Source organism: Macaca nemestrina, chromosome 17 (assembly GCF_043159975.1).
Source record: "Macaca nemestrina isolate mMacNem1 chromosome 17, mMacNem.hap1, whole genome shotgun sequence".
Classification (NCBI taxonomy): Eukaryota; Metazoa; Chordata; class Mammalia; order Primates; family Cercopithecidae; genus Macaca; species Macaca nemestrina.
Genome location: NC_092141.1, coordinates 67,812,551 through 67,830,435, shown reverse-complemented (window position 1 = coordinate 67,830,435; position 17,885 = coordinate 67,812,551). Strand labels below are relative to the sequence as shown.

General features: G+C 51.5%; 1 protein-coding gene across 1 annotated transcript; it reads right to left on the bottom strand.

Moving 5' to 3' along the window:
- Window positions 1–3,123: 3,123 nt before the first annotated feature.
- LOC105469218 (ankyrin repeat and SOCS box containing 16) lies at window positions 3,124–16,466 on the bottom strand. The gene is made up of 5 exons (XM_011720003.2): window positions 16,079–16,466; window positions 11,401–11,668; window positions 5,371–5,863; window positions 4,883–4,996; window positions 3,124–4,398 (listed from the first exon to the last, which is right to left on the bottom strand). The coding sequence occupies exons 1-5, from the start codon at window positions 16,377–16,379 to the stop codon at window positions 4,213–4,215; spliced, it is 1,362 nt and encodes a 453-aa protein (XP_011718305.2). The 5' UTR covers window positions 16,380–16,466; the 3' UTR covers window positions 3,124–4,212.
- Between the last annotated feature and the right edge of the window lie 1,419 nt (window positions 16,467–17,885).

The window sequence follows — 17,885 nt, the reverse complement described above, 5'->3', positions numbered from 1 at the left end:
GAGCATAGGAGGTCAAGGCTACAGTGAGCTGTGATTGCGTCACTGCACTCCAGCCTGGCATACAGAAAGACCCCGTTTCAATCAATCAATAAAAAGCACTCTAGGAGATCTTCCCAAGGCAGTACACATGCTGGTCACTTGGAATCCCTCCCTAGTTCTTTCCTGCCATGGGTAATATGGATTTGTCTAACCACTCCAACATGAGTTGTTGCAAGCAGTGCTGAGAGGAATATTCCCGTATGTAGCCTGCTTTTGTGTAACTGGGAACAGTGTTTAAGGAAGTGGCCAAATTGTCCCCAAAGAGGTGATTTGCCCACCAACAGGATGTGCACACCTGGCCTTGTACCCTGAATTTTTTTTTTTTTTTTTTGAGACAGAGTTTTACTCTGTCACCCAGGCTGGAGTGCAGTAGGAGATCACGGCTCACTGCAACCTCCGCCTCCCAGGTTCAGGTGATTCTCCTGCCTCAACCTACTGAATAGCTGGGATTACATGTGTGCACCACCACACCTGGCTAATTTTGTAGGGACAGGGTTTCACCATGTTGGCCAGGCTGGCCTCAGGTGATCCGCCTGCCTCGGCCTCCAAAAGTGCTGGGATTATAGGCGTGAGCTACCACGCCTGTCCTAATTTTTGTATTTTTAGTAGAGAAGGGGTTTCACCATGTCAGCCAGGCTGGTCTTGAACTCCTGACCTCAGGCGATCCACCCGCCTCTGCCTCCCCAAGTGCTGGGATTACAGGCATGAGCCACCACACCCAAGTATTTTTCTTTTTTAACCGTATCTTTTGTAGTTGTAAATATATCAGAAAAGGCTGAGCTGGCTGTGGTCCGTCTGCTGTAAAGGGGTAGAAAGTTCAGCATTGCCTCTGAGAGTGGGGCTCCCAGCCTCCCTCTCTAGGGAGGAGTTCTTTTTCTTCTGTCAGGCCTTTTGGCTCTGTAAAACTAAAGCACAAATTTCATCCAGAAACGGGGTGTTGCATTCTGCATAGCAAGGTAAAAAAAACTGTCTTTGTGTTGATGAAATGGAATCCCACAGATAACAGTTCTCCTGGAGGAGGGAAGGTTGGGCAGCTGCAGCAGGAGGCCAACCCCAGGACTTTGCATCCCTGTCTCCACTGTGTAACTGCAACTGGTAATGGGACTGGAGACCCCAGGATCCCTCAGCAAAAAGACTGCTGACTAAGGAGAAGACTGCTGGGAGCCCCTCCCCAGTTCCCTCCTGTGATAGGTACTATAGGTTCTGGGTCTGTGAGGGGATTTGTGTTTCTGTTATTTTTATTTATTTATTTATTTTGAGATGGGGTCTCACTCTGTCGCCCAGGCTGGAGTGCAGTGGCACAATCTCAGCTTGCTGTGACCTCAGCTCTCTGCGACCTCTGCTTCCTGGGCTCATGCGATCCTCCCACCTCAGCCTCCTGAGTAGCTGGGACCACCATCTGCACCACCACACCTGGCTAAGTATTTTGTGTTTTCTTTTTTTTTAATTTCCAGAGACAGGATCTTGTTATGTTGCCCAGGCTGGTCTCAAACTCTTGGACTCAAGTGATCTGCCCCTCCTTGGCCTCCCAAAGTGCTGGGATTACAGGCATGAGCCACCGTGCTGGGCCTTTTTTTTTCCCCCAGCCTCAGCAACATAGTGAGACCCGTGATGGTGCATGCCTGTAGTCCCAGCTACTTGGGAGGCTGAGCTGGGAGTATTGCTTGAGTGTGGGAGGTTGAGGCTGCAGTGAGCGGTGATCATGCCACCACACTCCAACCTGGGCAACAGAGAGAGGCCCTGTCTAAAAAAAAAAACAAAATTGTTTTCGGGACAGTGTCTCAGTGTGTTGCCCAGGCTGGTCTCCAACTCCTGGGGTCCAGTGATCCTCCTGCCTCAGCCTCCCTTGTAGCTGGGACTACACAGCACCTGGCCCTTGTGTCTTTCTTGTAACATTTGCTCAATGCAGAAAACCTGAAAACCACAGAAGAGCACCAGGAGGTGGGGTATGAACATGGAATGATGGGCACCTCTGTCACATTTAAACCAAACAACATCCGTACTTTCATTTCATGCACTAATCATTTATTTGCACTCATAAAAACTGGCTTGCTTTGAAAAGCTTCTTCCAAAAGCTGTATTGTGGTACTTTTGACTCTGGGACAAGAGGAAGAAGTTGGGGGATTCGGGCAGTTGGTGGCTGGGCCCTCAGAGACCATATGTGGTGACCACTGTTTAAGACACCATTCATCACTTGGGGACGGAGGGAGCACATAGATGGACCCCAGGCTCATGGATGTTCTTCCTTCTACAGTCATTTACCAAAATACCCATTCAAGAAATACAGTTCCAATCTCAGCCTAGTTGAGACAGACACAGGCACTTAAATAAGTACCAAGGAGGGCTCTGCAGAGACAGTGCTATTGGAACTGAGTCCTCAGGGCCAAATCAGCCTTGACCAGACCAAAAAATGTGGAAGAGTATTTCAAGCAGTGGGAATAACGCATGCAAAACCTGAAAGCAAAGAGGAGCAGGTCACATCCAGCAACTGGTGACTTGTTTACTAAGGCTGGAGATGAACCTTGGAAGGAAGAAGGGAAGTCAGAAGGCCAGATAATTTGGCAGAGGCTAGAGGCTCTGTTTTACTGAGTTGTTTTTGTTTTGTTTTGTTTTTTGAGACAGCGTTTTGCTCTTGTTGCCCAGGCTGGAATGCAATAGCGTGGTCTCGGCTTACTGCAACCTCCACCTCCTGGGTTCAAGCAATTCTCCTGTCTCAGCCTCCTAAGTAGCTGGGACTACAGGCATGCGCCACCACGCCTGGCTAATTTTTTTTTTTTTTTTTAATTTTATTTTATTTGTTTATTTTTTTTGAGACGGAGTCTCGCTCTGTCGCCCAGGCTGGAGTGCAGTGGCCGGATCTCAGCTCACTGCAAGCTCCATCTCCCGGGTTCATGCCATTCTCCTGCCTCAGCCTCTGAGTAACTGGGACTACAGGTGCCCGCCACCACGCCCGGCTAGTTTTTTTGTATTTTTTTAGTAGAGACGGGGTTTCACCATGTTAGCCAGGATGGTCTCCATCTCCTGACCTCGTGATCCACCCGTCTCGGCCTCCCAAAGTGCTGGGATTACAGGCTTGAGCCACCGCGCCTGGCCTTTTGTTTTTTTTTTTTAAGACCGAGTCCCACTCTGTTGCCCAGGCTGGAGTACAGTGATGCGATCTTGGCTCACTGCAACCTCCGCCTCCCAGGTTCAAGTGATTCTCCTGCCTCAGCCTCCTGAGTAGCTGGAATTACAGGCGTCCGCCACCATGCCCGGCTAATTTTTGTATTTTTAGTAGAGACAGGGTTTCACCATGTTGGCCAGGCTGGTCAACACAGGAGGAGGAGGGAGGTAAAGGCCGAGTTTGGGAACAGGCCAGAGTCTGCAGCCCTTCCTGCTGGAGAGAGGGTCTGAAGCTCAGGTCCGGTTAGAGGTCAGCAGGTGTCTCAAGAAGCCCATGGAGGGATGAGGTGGACCAGGACAGCACGTGGAGTACAGAAAAGAGGGGCAGGTGGCTGGCCGCAGTGGCTCATGCCTGTTATCCCAACACTTTGGGAGGCCAGGGCAGGTGGATCACCTGAGGTCAGTGCGAGAACAGCCTGGCCAACATGGTGAGACCCTCTCTACTGAAAATACAAAAATTAGGCCAGGCGCAGTGGCTCACGACTGTAATCCCAGCACTTTGGGAGGCCAAAGTGGGCGGATCTCGAGGTCAGGAGATCGAGACCATCCTGGTGAACACTGTGAAACCCCATCTCTACTAAAAATACAAAATAATTAGCCAGGCGTGGTGGTGATCGCCTGTAGTCCCAGCTACTCGGGAGGCTGAGGCAGGAGAATAGCGTGAACCCGGGGGGCGGAGCTTACAGTGAGCGAAGATCGTGTCACGGCACTCCAGCCTGGACAACATCGAGACTTCGTCTCAAAAAAAAAGCCAGGTGTGGTGACTCACGCCTGTAGTCCCAGCTACTTGGAAGGCTGGGGCACAAGAATCGCTTGAACCTAGGTGGCAGAGGTTGCAGTGAGCCGAGATAGCCCCACTGCACTCCAGCCTGGGCAACAGAGTGAGACTCTGTCTCAAAAAAAAAAGAAAAAGAAAAAAAAGAAAAGAGGGCCAGGAACTGGTCCTCCGGGGTTGGAGGCGGGAACAGGTGGGAAGGGCAGAACACACCATGGGACAGCCTGACATGGGGCTCACTGGATGCGCCCCTCCACACGCAACAGCAGGTAGTCCCTGAGGAGCGGGGGCAGTGGCAGCCGGGTGGCATCCTGCCGGCAGCGGCTTCCCAACCGAGCGCGCACAGCTAGTCGGGCCAGGTGCTGCAGCCGCCTTGGCTGGTTCACCATGCACAGGGCCGAGCTGTAGAAGGCTTCGTGCTCCTAGGCCAGGAGTAAAAGAGGGTCAGATGACTCTTACCCTACCATCTGGGGGCAACCCAGTGGTGAGGGTCCTGGGATTTTGCAGCATGCACCCACCTGGGTGTTTCGTGTGTCTCAAAGGACTCAGATTCAGAACCATAGAGGCCCTGCAGTGATAATGGGGGCTGGGGCTCCACTTCAGGGAAGGGTCTTCACTATGTTTGCACGCACTCCCACCCCAGAGAGGCTAGTACAGTGCCCACCAAGTTAGAGATGCCAGATAAATGTCTGTGCTGATGCAAGTGAGGGAGGCAGGAGAGGTGTGTGGAGTTAGGGGGTCAGCCTGGGGTACCAGGGGGAGGGGGAACCCTGAAACTCAGGGGTGCCACTCTACCCATCCTCTCTACCCAGGGACCCTCCTGCTGCTCCCTCCATGACGCTGATCCTGAAGGAATAGACCTGTGGCTCATCCCTCCTCCCCATCTCGGCCCTGAGGCAGACATACCTTCCACAGTTCTGGGAGCACCGCCTCCACCCAGGTCTCACAGGATGGGACACAAGGATAGGCATTAAGCAGGACTTCCAGGGCCCGAGGGAAGTTGGCACAGTGTTTCAGCATCTAGGGGTTAAAAGAGGGTATTGGGCACATGCCTACCCCAGCCAAGGGCAGACCCAAGTCTCACCTAACCCACATGGCCAATCCTAGCCTAATCTGGGGGGCTAAGATCTGAGTCTCTCTTCCCTTTTCTGTGCCTCTGTCTACACCCTCAAGTGCTCAAACCTTTTGGCCCCAGTTTTCCTCTGGGGCTCTTCCCTCCTTTGGACTCTCTCCCGGAATCCTCTCTCCCCCTCCCAAGCTGGGGACAGCCCCCTGGCCACTGAGGGCGGGCTTTCAGTCTCTTGGACCCTCTCTCTTCCCCAGAGGCTGAGTAGTTCCAGCCGTGGGCTCCCCTACACAGGAGCTTCCTATCTCGGTCTCCCAGCACACCTCACCTCAGGGCGCACAGGCTGGGCCCCGTAGTCCAGCAGTGCGGCGAAGAGGACCTCGGGCTCCCAGTTGGGGGCGTCCTGGACGGCCTGCAGCGCACAGTCCATGGGCGTGTGGCCCGCCCCATTGGGGACCTCAGCCCGGGCCCCATGGCGAAGCAGCAGCTCGGCCAGGCCCCCGCAGCCGTTGGCACAGGCGTTGTGCAGCGGCGTGTGGCGCTTGCGCCCAGCGGCCCGGGCATCAGCTCCAGCTTCCAGGAGCCGGCGCGCCGCAACCTGGTGCCGCCTGCAGCTGCCTGGGCCCTCGGCCCCAGCGCACGCCGCGTTTAGTGCCGTCTCGCCCTGGCTGGTGCGCAGGCCCACGTCGGCGCCATGCTCCAGGTACAGAGCCACATGCTGCTCCAGGCCGCGCGCCGCCGCCACATGCAGGGGCGTCTCCTGGCTCTCGCCTGCCGCCAGGTTCACCGTCGCTCCCGCTTCCAGCAGCAACTTGGCGCACCTGGGGACAAGAGAGCAAGGTCCCGGGGAAAATCCTGAAGGCCTGGGACCCCTTCAGCTTGCTGTCACCCTTCCTTCTCTTTCCACCCCTCTCACCTTGAGGTCCTACCTGGTGTCCTCCATGAATCACACAAGCCCCGCTATAGAAAACAGAACTGGAAGGTGCTGAGAGCTACCAGAAGCATCTTCAGTTTTCATATGAAAACTTAAGCCCAGAAGTGATTTGTGCAGCCGAGGACACAGCAAGTTAGTGGCTGCACCAGATATAGTGCTCACTGCCTCAGACAGTCCCTCCCAGAGTCTACTCTGTCTCAGTTGTCAGTTGTCTCCTAACTTTTTTTTTTTTTTTTTTGGAGACAGGGTCCCTCTCTGTCGCCCAGGCTGAAGTGCAGTGGTGCAATTACATATAGCTCATGTAGCCTGGACCTCCCAAGCTCAAGCAGTCCTCCTGCCTCTGCCTCCCAAGTAGCTGGGACCACAGGTGGGCACCATCACACCTGGCTAATTTTTAAAATTATTTTTTGTAGAGACAAGGTCTCACCATTTTCTCCAGCTGGTCTCAAACTCCTGGGCTCAAGCAATCCTGCCTTGGCCTCTCAAACTGCTGGGATTACAGATGTGAGCCACCACACCAGGCCTTATCTCCTAACATTTTGATAGCACAAAATTTGGAAAACCCACTTCTGTGTACGTTATGAAACACAGAAAATTAGAAAGTATGCACCAAAACAAAAATACAAGTTATAATATTTTATTTCTGCCCTCACACTTAAAAGACCACTCTTCTAAACCAGGCCACGATCATTCAAGCAAAGGCAGGCACTTGGGGCCACCCTCCTCCACTTTCCCCTAGAGAAAACAAAACCAAAGGAAAAACAGCAACAAAAACAGGTTTTAGAGAGCACATGTTTCCCAGTTCCAGGGAAAATTATAGACCAGAACACTGTGGCAGCAAACATGCATCCTTACCTACTGCAGGGTAAACCAAACATGCAATAAACTAAATTAATAATGATGAAACCAAACTAACAGTAACTTATAACTAAAAAGCCAGAATGGCAGCTTCTGGAAACTCAGGAGCAGATCCACCATCCTCAGTGAAACCCTGATAACCAAATACCCTTTCCCAAAATGGCCAAAATTCTTTTTTTTTTTTTTTTTTTTGAGACGGAGTCTCCCTCTGTCGCCCAGGCTGGAGTGCAGTGGCGCGATCTCGGCTCACTGCAAGCTCCGCCTCCCGAGTAGCTGGGACTACAGGCGCCGCCACCACGCCCGGCTAGTTTTTTGTGTTTTTTAGTAGAGACGGGGTTTCACCGTGTTAGCCAGGATGGTCTTGATCTCCTGACCTCGTGATCCGCCCGTCTCGGCCTCCCAAAGTGCTGGGATTACAGGCTTGAGCCACCGCACCCGGCCTGATGGCCAAAATTCTTGCTCATATATTCCATGTAGGTGTCTTGCTCTGTAGCCAAGATGTGAGTAGCAGCCAATCTTCCATAAGCTACTGAATTATCTCCTTGGTAAATTCTAATCATAGTCTAATTTTTGTTTCCAAATACTAAATTTTTTTTTTGAGGCGGAGTCTTGCTCTGTCGCCCAGGCTGGAGTGCAGTGGTGTGATCTCGGCTCACTGCATGCTCTGCCTCCCAGGTTCATACCATTCTCCTGCCTCAGCCTCCTGGGTAGCTGGGACTACAGGCACCCACCACCACACCCAGCTAATTTTTTCGTTTTTTTTTTAGTAGAGATGGGGTTTCACCGCGTGTTAGCCAGGATGGTCTCAATCTCCTGACCTCATGATCCACCTGCCTTGGCCTCCCAGAGCGCTGGGATTACAGGCATGAGCCAAGTCTTGCTCTGTCACCCAGGCTGGAGTGCAGTGGCGCCATCTTGGCTCACTGCAGTCTCTGCCTCCCGGGTTCAAGCCATTCTTCTGCCTCAGCCTCCCAAGTAGCTGGGACTACAGGCATGCACTACCATGCCTGGCTAATTTTTGTATTTTTAGTCGAAACAGGGTTTCACCATGTTGGCTTGGATGGTCTTGATCTCCTGACCTTGTGATCCCCCTGCCTTGGCCTACCAAAGTGCTGGAATTACAGGTGTTAGTCACCACACCCGGCCTTCAAATACTAAATTTAAGTAACACTCCAAAGCTCGCTCGGTAGGGTTCCAGTAAGTGGGCATTCTCACGTTACTTAGAAAGATGAAGTCTGTTGGAAGGCACACCAAATGCCTGTAAGAACCCAAGAAAGGGCTGGCAAATGTGGACCACTTCTTGGACATCATCTAGATGTAGCGGAGAGAGGTCCCCAGCTTGTGGGCAGTGGAGAGTCTTCCAGGAGCCCTTGGATCCTTACCTGCCACCCTGTCTGTTGACCTGATTGTATTTTTTTTTTTTTTTTTTTTTTGAGACGGAGTCTCGCTCTGTCACCCATGCTGGAGTGCAGTGGCGCGATCTCAGCTCACTGCAAGCTCCACCTCCCGGGTTCACGCCATTCTCCTGCCTCAGCCTCCCGAGTAGCTGGGACTACAGGCGCCCGCTACCGCGCCGGCTAATTTTTTGTATTTTTAGTAGAGACGGGGTTTCACCGTGTTAGCCAGGATGGTCTTGATCTCCTGACCTCGTGATCCGCCTGCCTCGGCCTCCCAAAGTGCTGGGATTACAGGCGTGAGCCACCGCACCCGGTGACCTGATTGTAAAAGTGCAAATACCCTCATGCAGGGACTCCAAGAAACTGCCAACCTTAAAAAAAGTGGCAGGGTTGGTGTATTGGTTCATGTCTATAATTCCAATACTTTGGGAGGCCAAGGCAGGAGAATTGCCTGAGCTCAAGAGTCAGAGACCAGCCTGGGCTACATAGAGACACTATGTCTCTACTAAAAATAATTTTTTTTGGCCGGGCGCGGTGGCTCAAGCCTGTAATCCCAGCACTGTGGGAGGCCGAGATGGGCGGATCACGAGGTCAGGAGATCGAGACCATCCTGGCTAACACGGTGAAACCCCGTCTCTACTAAAAAATACAAAAAACTAGCCGGGCGCGGTGGCGGGCGCCTGTAGTCCCAGCTACTCCGGAGGCTGAGGCAGGAGAATGGCGTGAACCCAGGAGGCGGAGCTTGCAGTGAGCTGAGATCCGGCCACTGCACTCCAGCCTGGGCGGCAGAGCGAGACTCCGTCTCAAAAAAAAAAAAATAATAATAATAATAATTTTTTAAAAAATAGCCAGGTATGGTAGCACTGTCCTGTAATCCCAACTCCCCTGGAAGCTGAGGCAGGAGGATCGTTTGAGCCCAGGAGATTGCGGCTACGAGTGAGTCATGATTGTGCCACTGCACTCCAGCCTGGATAACAGAGTGAGACCCTGTCTCCAAAAACAAAAAATCTAGCCTTGTGTTTCCTAACGTTGGTGTGAGGTACCCCCATACCTCTCCTCCCACTTTTTTTTTTTTTTTTTTAAGACAGGGTCCTGCCCTGTTGTCCAGGCTGGAGTATAGTGGCAGCATGATCCTAGCTTACTGAAGCCTAGACCTCTTGGGCTCAAGTGCTTTTCCTGAGTAGCTGAGACTACAGATGCACGCCACCGAGCCCGGCTAATTTTATGTTTTATAGAGACAGGGTGTCACTATGTTGCCCAGTCTGGTCTTGAACTTCTGGGCTCAAGAGATCATCCTGCCTCAGCCTCCCAAGTAGCTGGGACTAGAGGCTCATGCCACCATGCCCGCCTAGTTTTTATTTTTTATTTTTAGTAGAGACAAAATCTCACTTATGTTGCCCAGGCTGTTCTCAAACTCCTGGACTCAAGCAATCCTCCTGCCTCTGCCTCCAAAAGTGTAGTTATTACAGGCGTGAACCACTGCACCTGGCCTGTAGATCTTTCTTTTTTTTATCTTTTTTTGACAGAGTCTCACACTGTCGCAGGGGCTGGTGTGCAGTGGCACAATCTCGGCTCACTGCAATCTCTGCCTCCTGGGTTCAAGTGATTCTCCTGCCTCAGCCTCCTGAGTAGCTAAGATTACAGGCGCCCGCCACCACGCCCGCCCCAGCTAATTTTTTGTATTTCTAATAGAGACAGGGTTTCACTATGTTGGCCAGGCTGATCCTGAACTCCTGACCTCGTGATCCGCCCGCCTCAGCCTCCCAAAGTGCTGGGATTATAGGCGTGAGCCACTGCGCCCAGTTTTTTTTTTTTTTTTTTTTTAGAGTGTTGCTGGAGTGCAGTGGCAGAATCCACCTCCCGGGTTCAAGCGATTCTTGTGTCTCAACCTCCTAGTAGCTGGAGTTACAGGTGTGAGCCACCACACCTGGCCAGATATTTCTTAATACCTCAAAACAACTAGGAATTTGGACTGGGCATGGTGGCTCATGCCTGTAATTCCAGCACTTTGGGAGGCCAAGGCGGGTGGATCACTTGAGGTCAGGAGTTCAAGACCAGCCTGGCCAACATGGCAAAACCCCATCTCCACTAGAAATACAAAACCTAGCTGGGCGTAGTGGCACACATCTGTAATTCCAGCTACTCAGGAGGCTGAGGCAGGAGGATCATTTGAACCCAGGAGGCAGAGGTTGCAGTGAGCCGAGATCACGCCACTGCACTACAGCCTGGGCGACAGAGCAAGACTTCATCTCAAAAACACAAAAAACAGGCCGGGCGCGGTGGCTCAAGCCTGTAATCCCAGCACTTTGGGAGGCCGAGATGGGCGGATCACGAGGTCAGGAGATCGAGACCATCCTGGCTAACCCGGTGAAACCCCGTCTCTACTAAAAATACAAGAAAATTAGCCGGGTGAGGTGGCGGGCGCCTGTAGTCCCAGCTACTTGGGAGGCTGAGGCAGGAGAATGGCGTGAAACTGGCGGGGCGGAGCTTGCAGTGAGCTGAGATCACGCGCCACTGCACTCCAGCCTGGGGCACAGCAAGACTCCGTCTCAAAAAAAAAAAAAAAAAAAAAAAAAAAACACAAAAAACAGGGCCGGGCGCGGTGGCTAACACGGTAAAACCCCATCTCTACTAAAAAAAAAATACAAAAAAAAAAACTAGCTGGGCGAGGTGGCGGGCGCCTGTAGTCCCAGCTACTCGGGAGGCTGAGGCAGGAGAATGGCGTAAACCCAGGACGCGGAGCTTGCAGTGAGCCGAGAGCCGGTCACTGCGCTCCTGCCTGGGCGACAGAGCGAGACTCCACCTCAAAAAAAAAAAAAAGAAAAAAAACACAAAAAACAAACGAAAAAAAAAACAGCTAGGTTTGGCTACAAAGGATTCACAGGGAATTGGAGACCGCCGTTGGAACAGAGTTTTCCCAAAAAGCAACAGGGCTTCTGCCTCCTGGGCTTAGCAGATGTGACCTTGGACAAGTTACTAAACCCTTCTGAGCTTCATTTTTCTCATCTGTAGAATGAGGCCTGTCTCCAAGTTATTGTGAAGATGTGTATATGAGATGCTTTATGAACCACAAAGCCGCATGTAGTTGTCAGCTTCCCTCTTCTGGCCTGTGAGCTGGAGACACACACACACATTCCTCCCCAAACGGTCTCAGCCCCCAGGCACCTACTGCAAGGACTCGGGAATCGTGCAGAGGTGCAAGGGAGTCATGCCCTCCTCGGTCAGCACATTAGCCTTTGCTCCGAAGGTCAGCAGCAGCCGCACACAGTCGAGCTGGGCCCGGGCACAGGCCTCGTGCAAGGCAGTGCGACCCCCGACGCGGGCATCCAGCTCAGCTCCCTGCCGGATCAGGTGGCGAGCACAGTCTGTGTAGCCTCGGGCTGTGGCGATGGCGAGGGGTGCCGTCTGCTTGGTCTTGGGGGTCAGCACCCAGAACCCTGGGAAGAGCAAATAGTTTTGGGGTGTGGTGCATAAGACAGGGCAGGGCAGGGAGTGGGGATGCTGGTTCCAGCCGACAGCTGACCCTGGCCTTCCCTCTGCATGGTCTGCTGAGGACAAACACTGTGCCAGGCTGTACCTGTGGAAAGGGGCTTATTCAAGTCCTGAATTGGAAGAATAAATTGGAACAGGCTTTTAGAACAGCTTATCAATCTGTAATAAAACATAGTATGTATCATAAAAAATTAATTGCTGTATAAAACCACAGGGGCCAACTAAGTAGAGTGACTCCCATTAAGGAAACCTCAGCGTCTTTGAATGGCTAATAGTGTCAATGGCTTTTTTTGTTCACCTTGGGGCCTAGTGTGGTGGCTCACACCTGTAATCCTAGCACTTCGGGAGGCTGAGGTGGGATGATCACTTGACCTCAGGAGTTTGAGACCAGTCTGGGCAACATAGTGAGAGTCCTTGTCTCTATTTTTTAATTTTAATTTTAATTTTTTTGAGACAGGATCTTGCTCTGTCGCCCAGGCTGGAATGTAGTGGTGCAATCTTGGCTCACTGCAAGCTCCGCCTCCCAGGTTTAAGCGATTCTCTTGCCTCAACCTCCTGAGTAGCTGGGATTACAGGTGCGTGCCACCATGCCTGGCTAATTTTTATTTTATTTATTTTTATTTTATTTATTTATTTATTTTTTTGAGATGGAGTCTTGCTCTGTAGCCCGGGCTGGAGTGCAGTGGCCGGATCTCAGCTCACTGCAAGCTCCGCCTCCCGGGTTTGCGCCATTCTCCTGCCTCAGCCTCCGGAGTAGCTGGGACTACAGGCGCCCGCCACCTCGCCCAGCTAGTTTTTTGTATTTTTAGTAGAGACTGGGTTTCACCGTGTTAGCCAGGATGGTCTCGATCTCCTGACCTCGTGATCCGCCCGTCTCGGCCTCCCAAAGTGCTGGGATTACAGGCTTGAGCCACCGCGCCCGGCCTAATTTTTATATTTTTAGTAGAGATGGGGTTTCACCATGTTGGTCAGGCTGGTCTCGAACTTCTGACCTCGTGATCTGCCCGCCTTGGCCTCCCAAAGTGCTGGGATTATAGGTGTGAGCCACCATGCCTGGCTATTTTTTTAAAAAATTTAAAAAGGAAAAAAAATATTTAGGGCTGGGTGCAGTGGCTCGTGCCTGTAATCCCAGCACTTTGGGAGGCTGAGGTGGGTGGATCACAAGGTCAGGAGTTCTAGACCAGCCTGGCCAACATGGTGAAACCCCATCTCTACTAAAGATACAAAAAATTAGCTGGGCATGGTGGTGAGTGCCTGTAATCCCAGCTACTCAGGAGGCTGAGGCAGGAGAATTGCTTGAACCCGGGAGACAGAGGTTGCAGTGAGCCAAGATCATGCCATTGTACTCCAGCCTGGGCAACAGGGCGAGACTCCACCTCAAAAAAAAAAAAAAATTTAAAAGACAAAATGTTCACCTTGGTCTTAGGTGAACAAAAAAGGGGAGTGGGTGTTACACACAAGCAGGTCTGGAGCTGAGTTTGGGAGTGGCCGAAAAGCAGAACTGAGTTCTGGGATACTCCTGGGGCAAGGAGGGTTAGATGGAAATTGTGGAGAAAAGAAAGATCAGACTGTTACTGTGTCTATGTAGAAAGAAGTAGACATAAGAGACTCCATGTTGTTCTGTATTTGAGATGCTGTTAATCTGTGACCCTACCCCCAACCTTGTCCTTGCAATAGACATGTGTGTGGTGACTCAAGGTTTAACAGATTTTGGGCTGTGCAGGGTGTGCTTTGTTAAACAAGTGCCTGAAGGCAGTATGCTTGTGAAAAGTCATCACCATTCTCTTAATCTCAAGTACCCAGGGACACGTACACTGCCAAAGGTCGCAGGGACCTCTGCCTAGGAAAGCTAGGTATTGTCCAACGTTTCTCTCCATGTGATAGTCTGATATATGGCCTCGTGGGAAGGGAAAGACCTGATCGTCCCCCAGCTTGACATCCGTGAAGGGTCTGTGCTGAGGAGGACTAGTATAAGAGGAAAGAAGGCCTCTTGGCAGTTGAGATAGAGAAAAGCATCTGTCTCCTGCCCGTCCCCGGACAATGGAACATCTCGGTGTAAAACCCGATTGATTGTATGTTCTGTTTACTGAGAAAGGAGAAAACTGCCTTAGGGCTGAAGGTGGGACTTGCTAGCAATGCTGCTCTTTATGCACTAAAAAGGTTTATGGAGATGTTTACATATGCATATCAAGGCACAGCACTTTTCCTTAAACTTATGTCACAGAGATCTTTATTCATATGTCTTACTGCTGACCTTCTCCCTACTATGATCCTATTATCCTGCCACTTCCCTTTTTCTAAGATGGTAAAGATAATGATCAATAAATACTGAGGGAACTCAGAGACCGGTGCCGGCGCGGGTCCCCTGGGCCCACTTTTTCTTTCTCTATACTTTGTCTCTGTGTCTCATTTCTTTTCTCAAGTGTCTCGTTCCACCTAACAAGAAACGCCCACAGGTGTGGAGGGGCAGGCCACCCCTTCAGAAATAGGGGGAAGGGAGAAGGGGGAGAATAAGAGGTGGGGATGGGAAAAGAATGAGGAGAGTGTAATCGTGGGACTAGTATTGGATTTGAATGGTGGCAGTGGTCAGGGACTTGTTTAAAAGGCATAGATGCCTCATATCAAACTAGAAGTTGTTTGCATGGCAGCACAGTCTGTCCCTGGCTTTTCTAAATCTTGAGTAAAGCATGTTTTGTTTCTTAGTAGACTTGAAATTAAGGCTGAGTTCCATCGTGGGGATTCTGGACAAGCTGCAGGACAAGACCAGGATGCCCTGGTGGGGTCACAGCCAAGCAGGAATTTGGAACCTGTAGTAACCGAGGGAGCTCATGCTCTCCCAAGGATTCAAGCCCCAGATCCATGGGTGGGGTTTAAGCAATCTCCTGTCAATCTTGAGATCGTGGTGATCTCAGCTAAGGTATTTAGTTAACCTGGACAGACCCGCTAGCCAGAATATATATATATATATATATGTATTTTTTTTTTGAGACGGAGTCTCATTCTGTTCCCAGGCTGGAATGTAATGGCACAATCTCAGCTCACTGCAACCTCCGCCTCCCAGGTTCAAACGATTCTCCTGCCTCAGCCTCCCAAGTAGCTGGGACTACAGGTGCCACATGGCCAGCTAATTTTTGTATTTTTAATAGAGATGGGATTTCACCATGTTGGCCAGGATGGTCTCGATCTCTTGACCTCCTGATCTGCCCGCCTTGGCCTCGCAAAGTGCTGGGATTACAGGTGTGAGCCACCGCACCAGGCCCTTTGTTTTGTTGTTTTTGAGACAGAGTCTCACTCTGTTGCCAGGCTGGAGTGCAATGGTGTGATCTTGGCTCACTGCAACCTCCACCTCCCAGGTTCAAACGATTCTCCTGCCTCAGCTTCCCAAGTAGCTGGGACTACAGGCTCGCGCCACCACGCCCAGCTAATTTTTGTATTTTTAGTAGAGTCGGGGTTTCACCATGTTAGGATGGTCTCAATCTCCTGACCTTGTGATCCATCCGCCTTGGCCTCCCAAAGTGCTGGGATTACAGGCATGAGCCACTGCGCCCAGCCTAGCCAGAATATATTCTAAGGATATCATCTGGCAAGTACATAAAGATGTTCATCATACTGCTATTTAAAATAGTTAAAAAAAAAATCTACCCAATCGATTTGGGGTCTAGTTATAAAATTCATGGCAGATGCCTCTACAGTAGAATTTATGCACATATATATACATATGTACTTTTTATCCCCTGTGAAGAGGGGGTCTTCTGTGTTGCTCAAGCTGGTCTAAAGCAGTAGTCCCGCCTTGGCCTCTCAAAGTGCTGGGATTACAGCCATGAGCCACCGTGCCCAGGCCAAGAATATAACTTTTACCTCCTTTTTTTTTTTTTTTTTTTGAGACAGAGTCTCATGCTGTCGCTTGGGCTGGAGTATAGTGGGACAATCTTGGATCACTGCAACCTCCGCCTCCCGAGTCCAAGCGATTCTCCTGCCTCAGCCTCCTGAGTAGCTGGGATTACAGGTGCGCACCACCATGCTAATGTTTTATATTTTTAGTAGAGACAAGGTTTTGTTTCATCATGTTGCCCAGGCTGGTCTTGAACTCCTGACCTCGTGATTCACCCGCCTTGTTCTCCCAAAGTGCTGGGATTACAGGTGTGAGCCACTGCGCCCGGCCAACTTTTAATTCTTAAAAGACATACAGACTGCTAACTCTGCCTCATCTCTGTTTAGGAGGGAGCTAGGATGGGTGGTGGAAAGGGCTGCTATAGTCTGTGGTCTGCAGAGAAGGGAGGCCCTAGACTCTCCCCCCTCCCCACCCACTCCCCTTCTTTCTCCCTCCTCTTCTGCCCTCTTCTGGTGCCCCCTACCCTGTTCAGCTGACCAGGCCAGCTGGTTGCTCACAGTCTCCACAATCATGTTGGCGGCCTCTTCATCTTGGAACAGGGCTTGGACCTGCTGCAGGTCGCCGGAGAACAGGGCATGGTGGACAGCTGGGTCTCTGCAGGAACGGTGAGGCCTAGTGAGTCGGGCCCGGGGACTTGACGGGCACCTGCGGCTCCGGCATTGCTGGGCAGCTGCCCGCCGCCGGTCCTCCCATTCCAGCCACTCCCGCTGCAGGCGGAGAGAGCGCAGCGTGGAAGAGGTGAAAGGGAAGGTCTCCCTTGCCATGGATGGGGCCCAGGGTTTGGAGCAGTGGCACCTGGGCAGAGCCAGGTTCCCTCGACCCGACTACCTCCCTTGCTCTGAGAAGCCACCCTGCCCCCTCCACCGTGAGCCAGAGAAAGCAGCAGCTGAGGCTATAAATAGGTCCTTCTCTGCTCTGGTAAACACAGTTTGCTCAGAGTCATGATCCTGGTGCGGAGAAGCTGCTGGCCCAACCCCCAGCCCAGGGTGAGGGCCAGCCCCTGCCCCTACTGATACCCTTTGGTTGGTCAGCAGGCCCTCAGCTGAGGCCACCCCTGAACCCCAGCATCTGCATCCACCTTCATCCCTAGAGTGAGCATCTTGGGTTGGCAAGGTCCGGGGTGCGCGAACAGGTCAGTCATGGAGATGGGCAGGGCTGGGAGGAAGACAAGGTGCCTCCAGCCTCTCTGATGTTGGCTGGAGGGCAGAAGCCACCACTGGCCCACGTGGAGGAGATAGGGCTGATCTCAGTACAGGAGGTAAGGGGAGGTCAAGGCATAGTTACTGAGTAGGTGAGCAGCTCTTCCCAGCATCTGCAGTAACAGCAATAACTCTGTACATGTGCACAGAGTTTTATGGTGTTTAAATCACATTCATATCCACCTTCACCCAGAGGACCATACTTCCTAGCCCACCCAGTAATTAGTAAACTTGGTTTGGACAATAAATGAAATTTTCACAGTTGAATGCCTCTGAGATGGGTGGTCTTATCTCTGTTTTACAGATGAGGAATTTAAGGCTTAACAAAGGAATCTACTGGCTCAGGGTCACAGTTTGTGATAGGCAGAGCCAGAACCCCACATAGATGTTGTGCTCTGGGCCAAGAATGGTGGCTCATGCCTGTAAGCCTAGCACTTTGGGAGGCCGAGACAGGAGGATCGCTTGAGCCTAGGAGTTTGAGACCATCCTGGGCAACATCCTGAGACCTACATCTTTTTTTTTTTTTTTTTTTTTTGAGACAGTCTTACTCTGTTGCCCAGGCTAGAGTACAGTGGTACAATCTTGGCTCACTGCAGCCTCTGCCTCCTGGGTTCAAACGATTCTCTTGCCTCAGCCTCCTGAGTAACTGGGATTACAGGCACCCACCACCATGCCCAGCTATTTTTTGTATTTTTAGTAGAGACAGGGTTTCACCATGTTGGCCAGGCTGGTCTCGAACTCCTGACCTCGTGATCTGCCCGCCTCAGCCTCCCAAAGTACTGGGATTATAGGCATGAGCCACCGCCCCCACCTCTCCATCTCTTTAAAAAAAAAAAAAAAAAAAAAAAAAGATGGTGCACTTTTTGGCTTCAGCTGCTGCAGCCACCTGGCAGCCTCCCCCATTCTCTTTCTTTTTTTTTTTTTTTTTGAGATGGAGTCTCGCTCTCGCCCAGGCTGGAGTGCAAGTGGCGCGATCTCCTCCGCTCACTGCAAGCTTCGCCTCCCGGGTTCCCGCCATTCTCCTGCCTCAGCCTCCCGAGTAGCTGGGACTACAGGCGCCAGCCACCACGC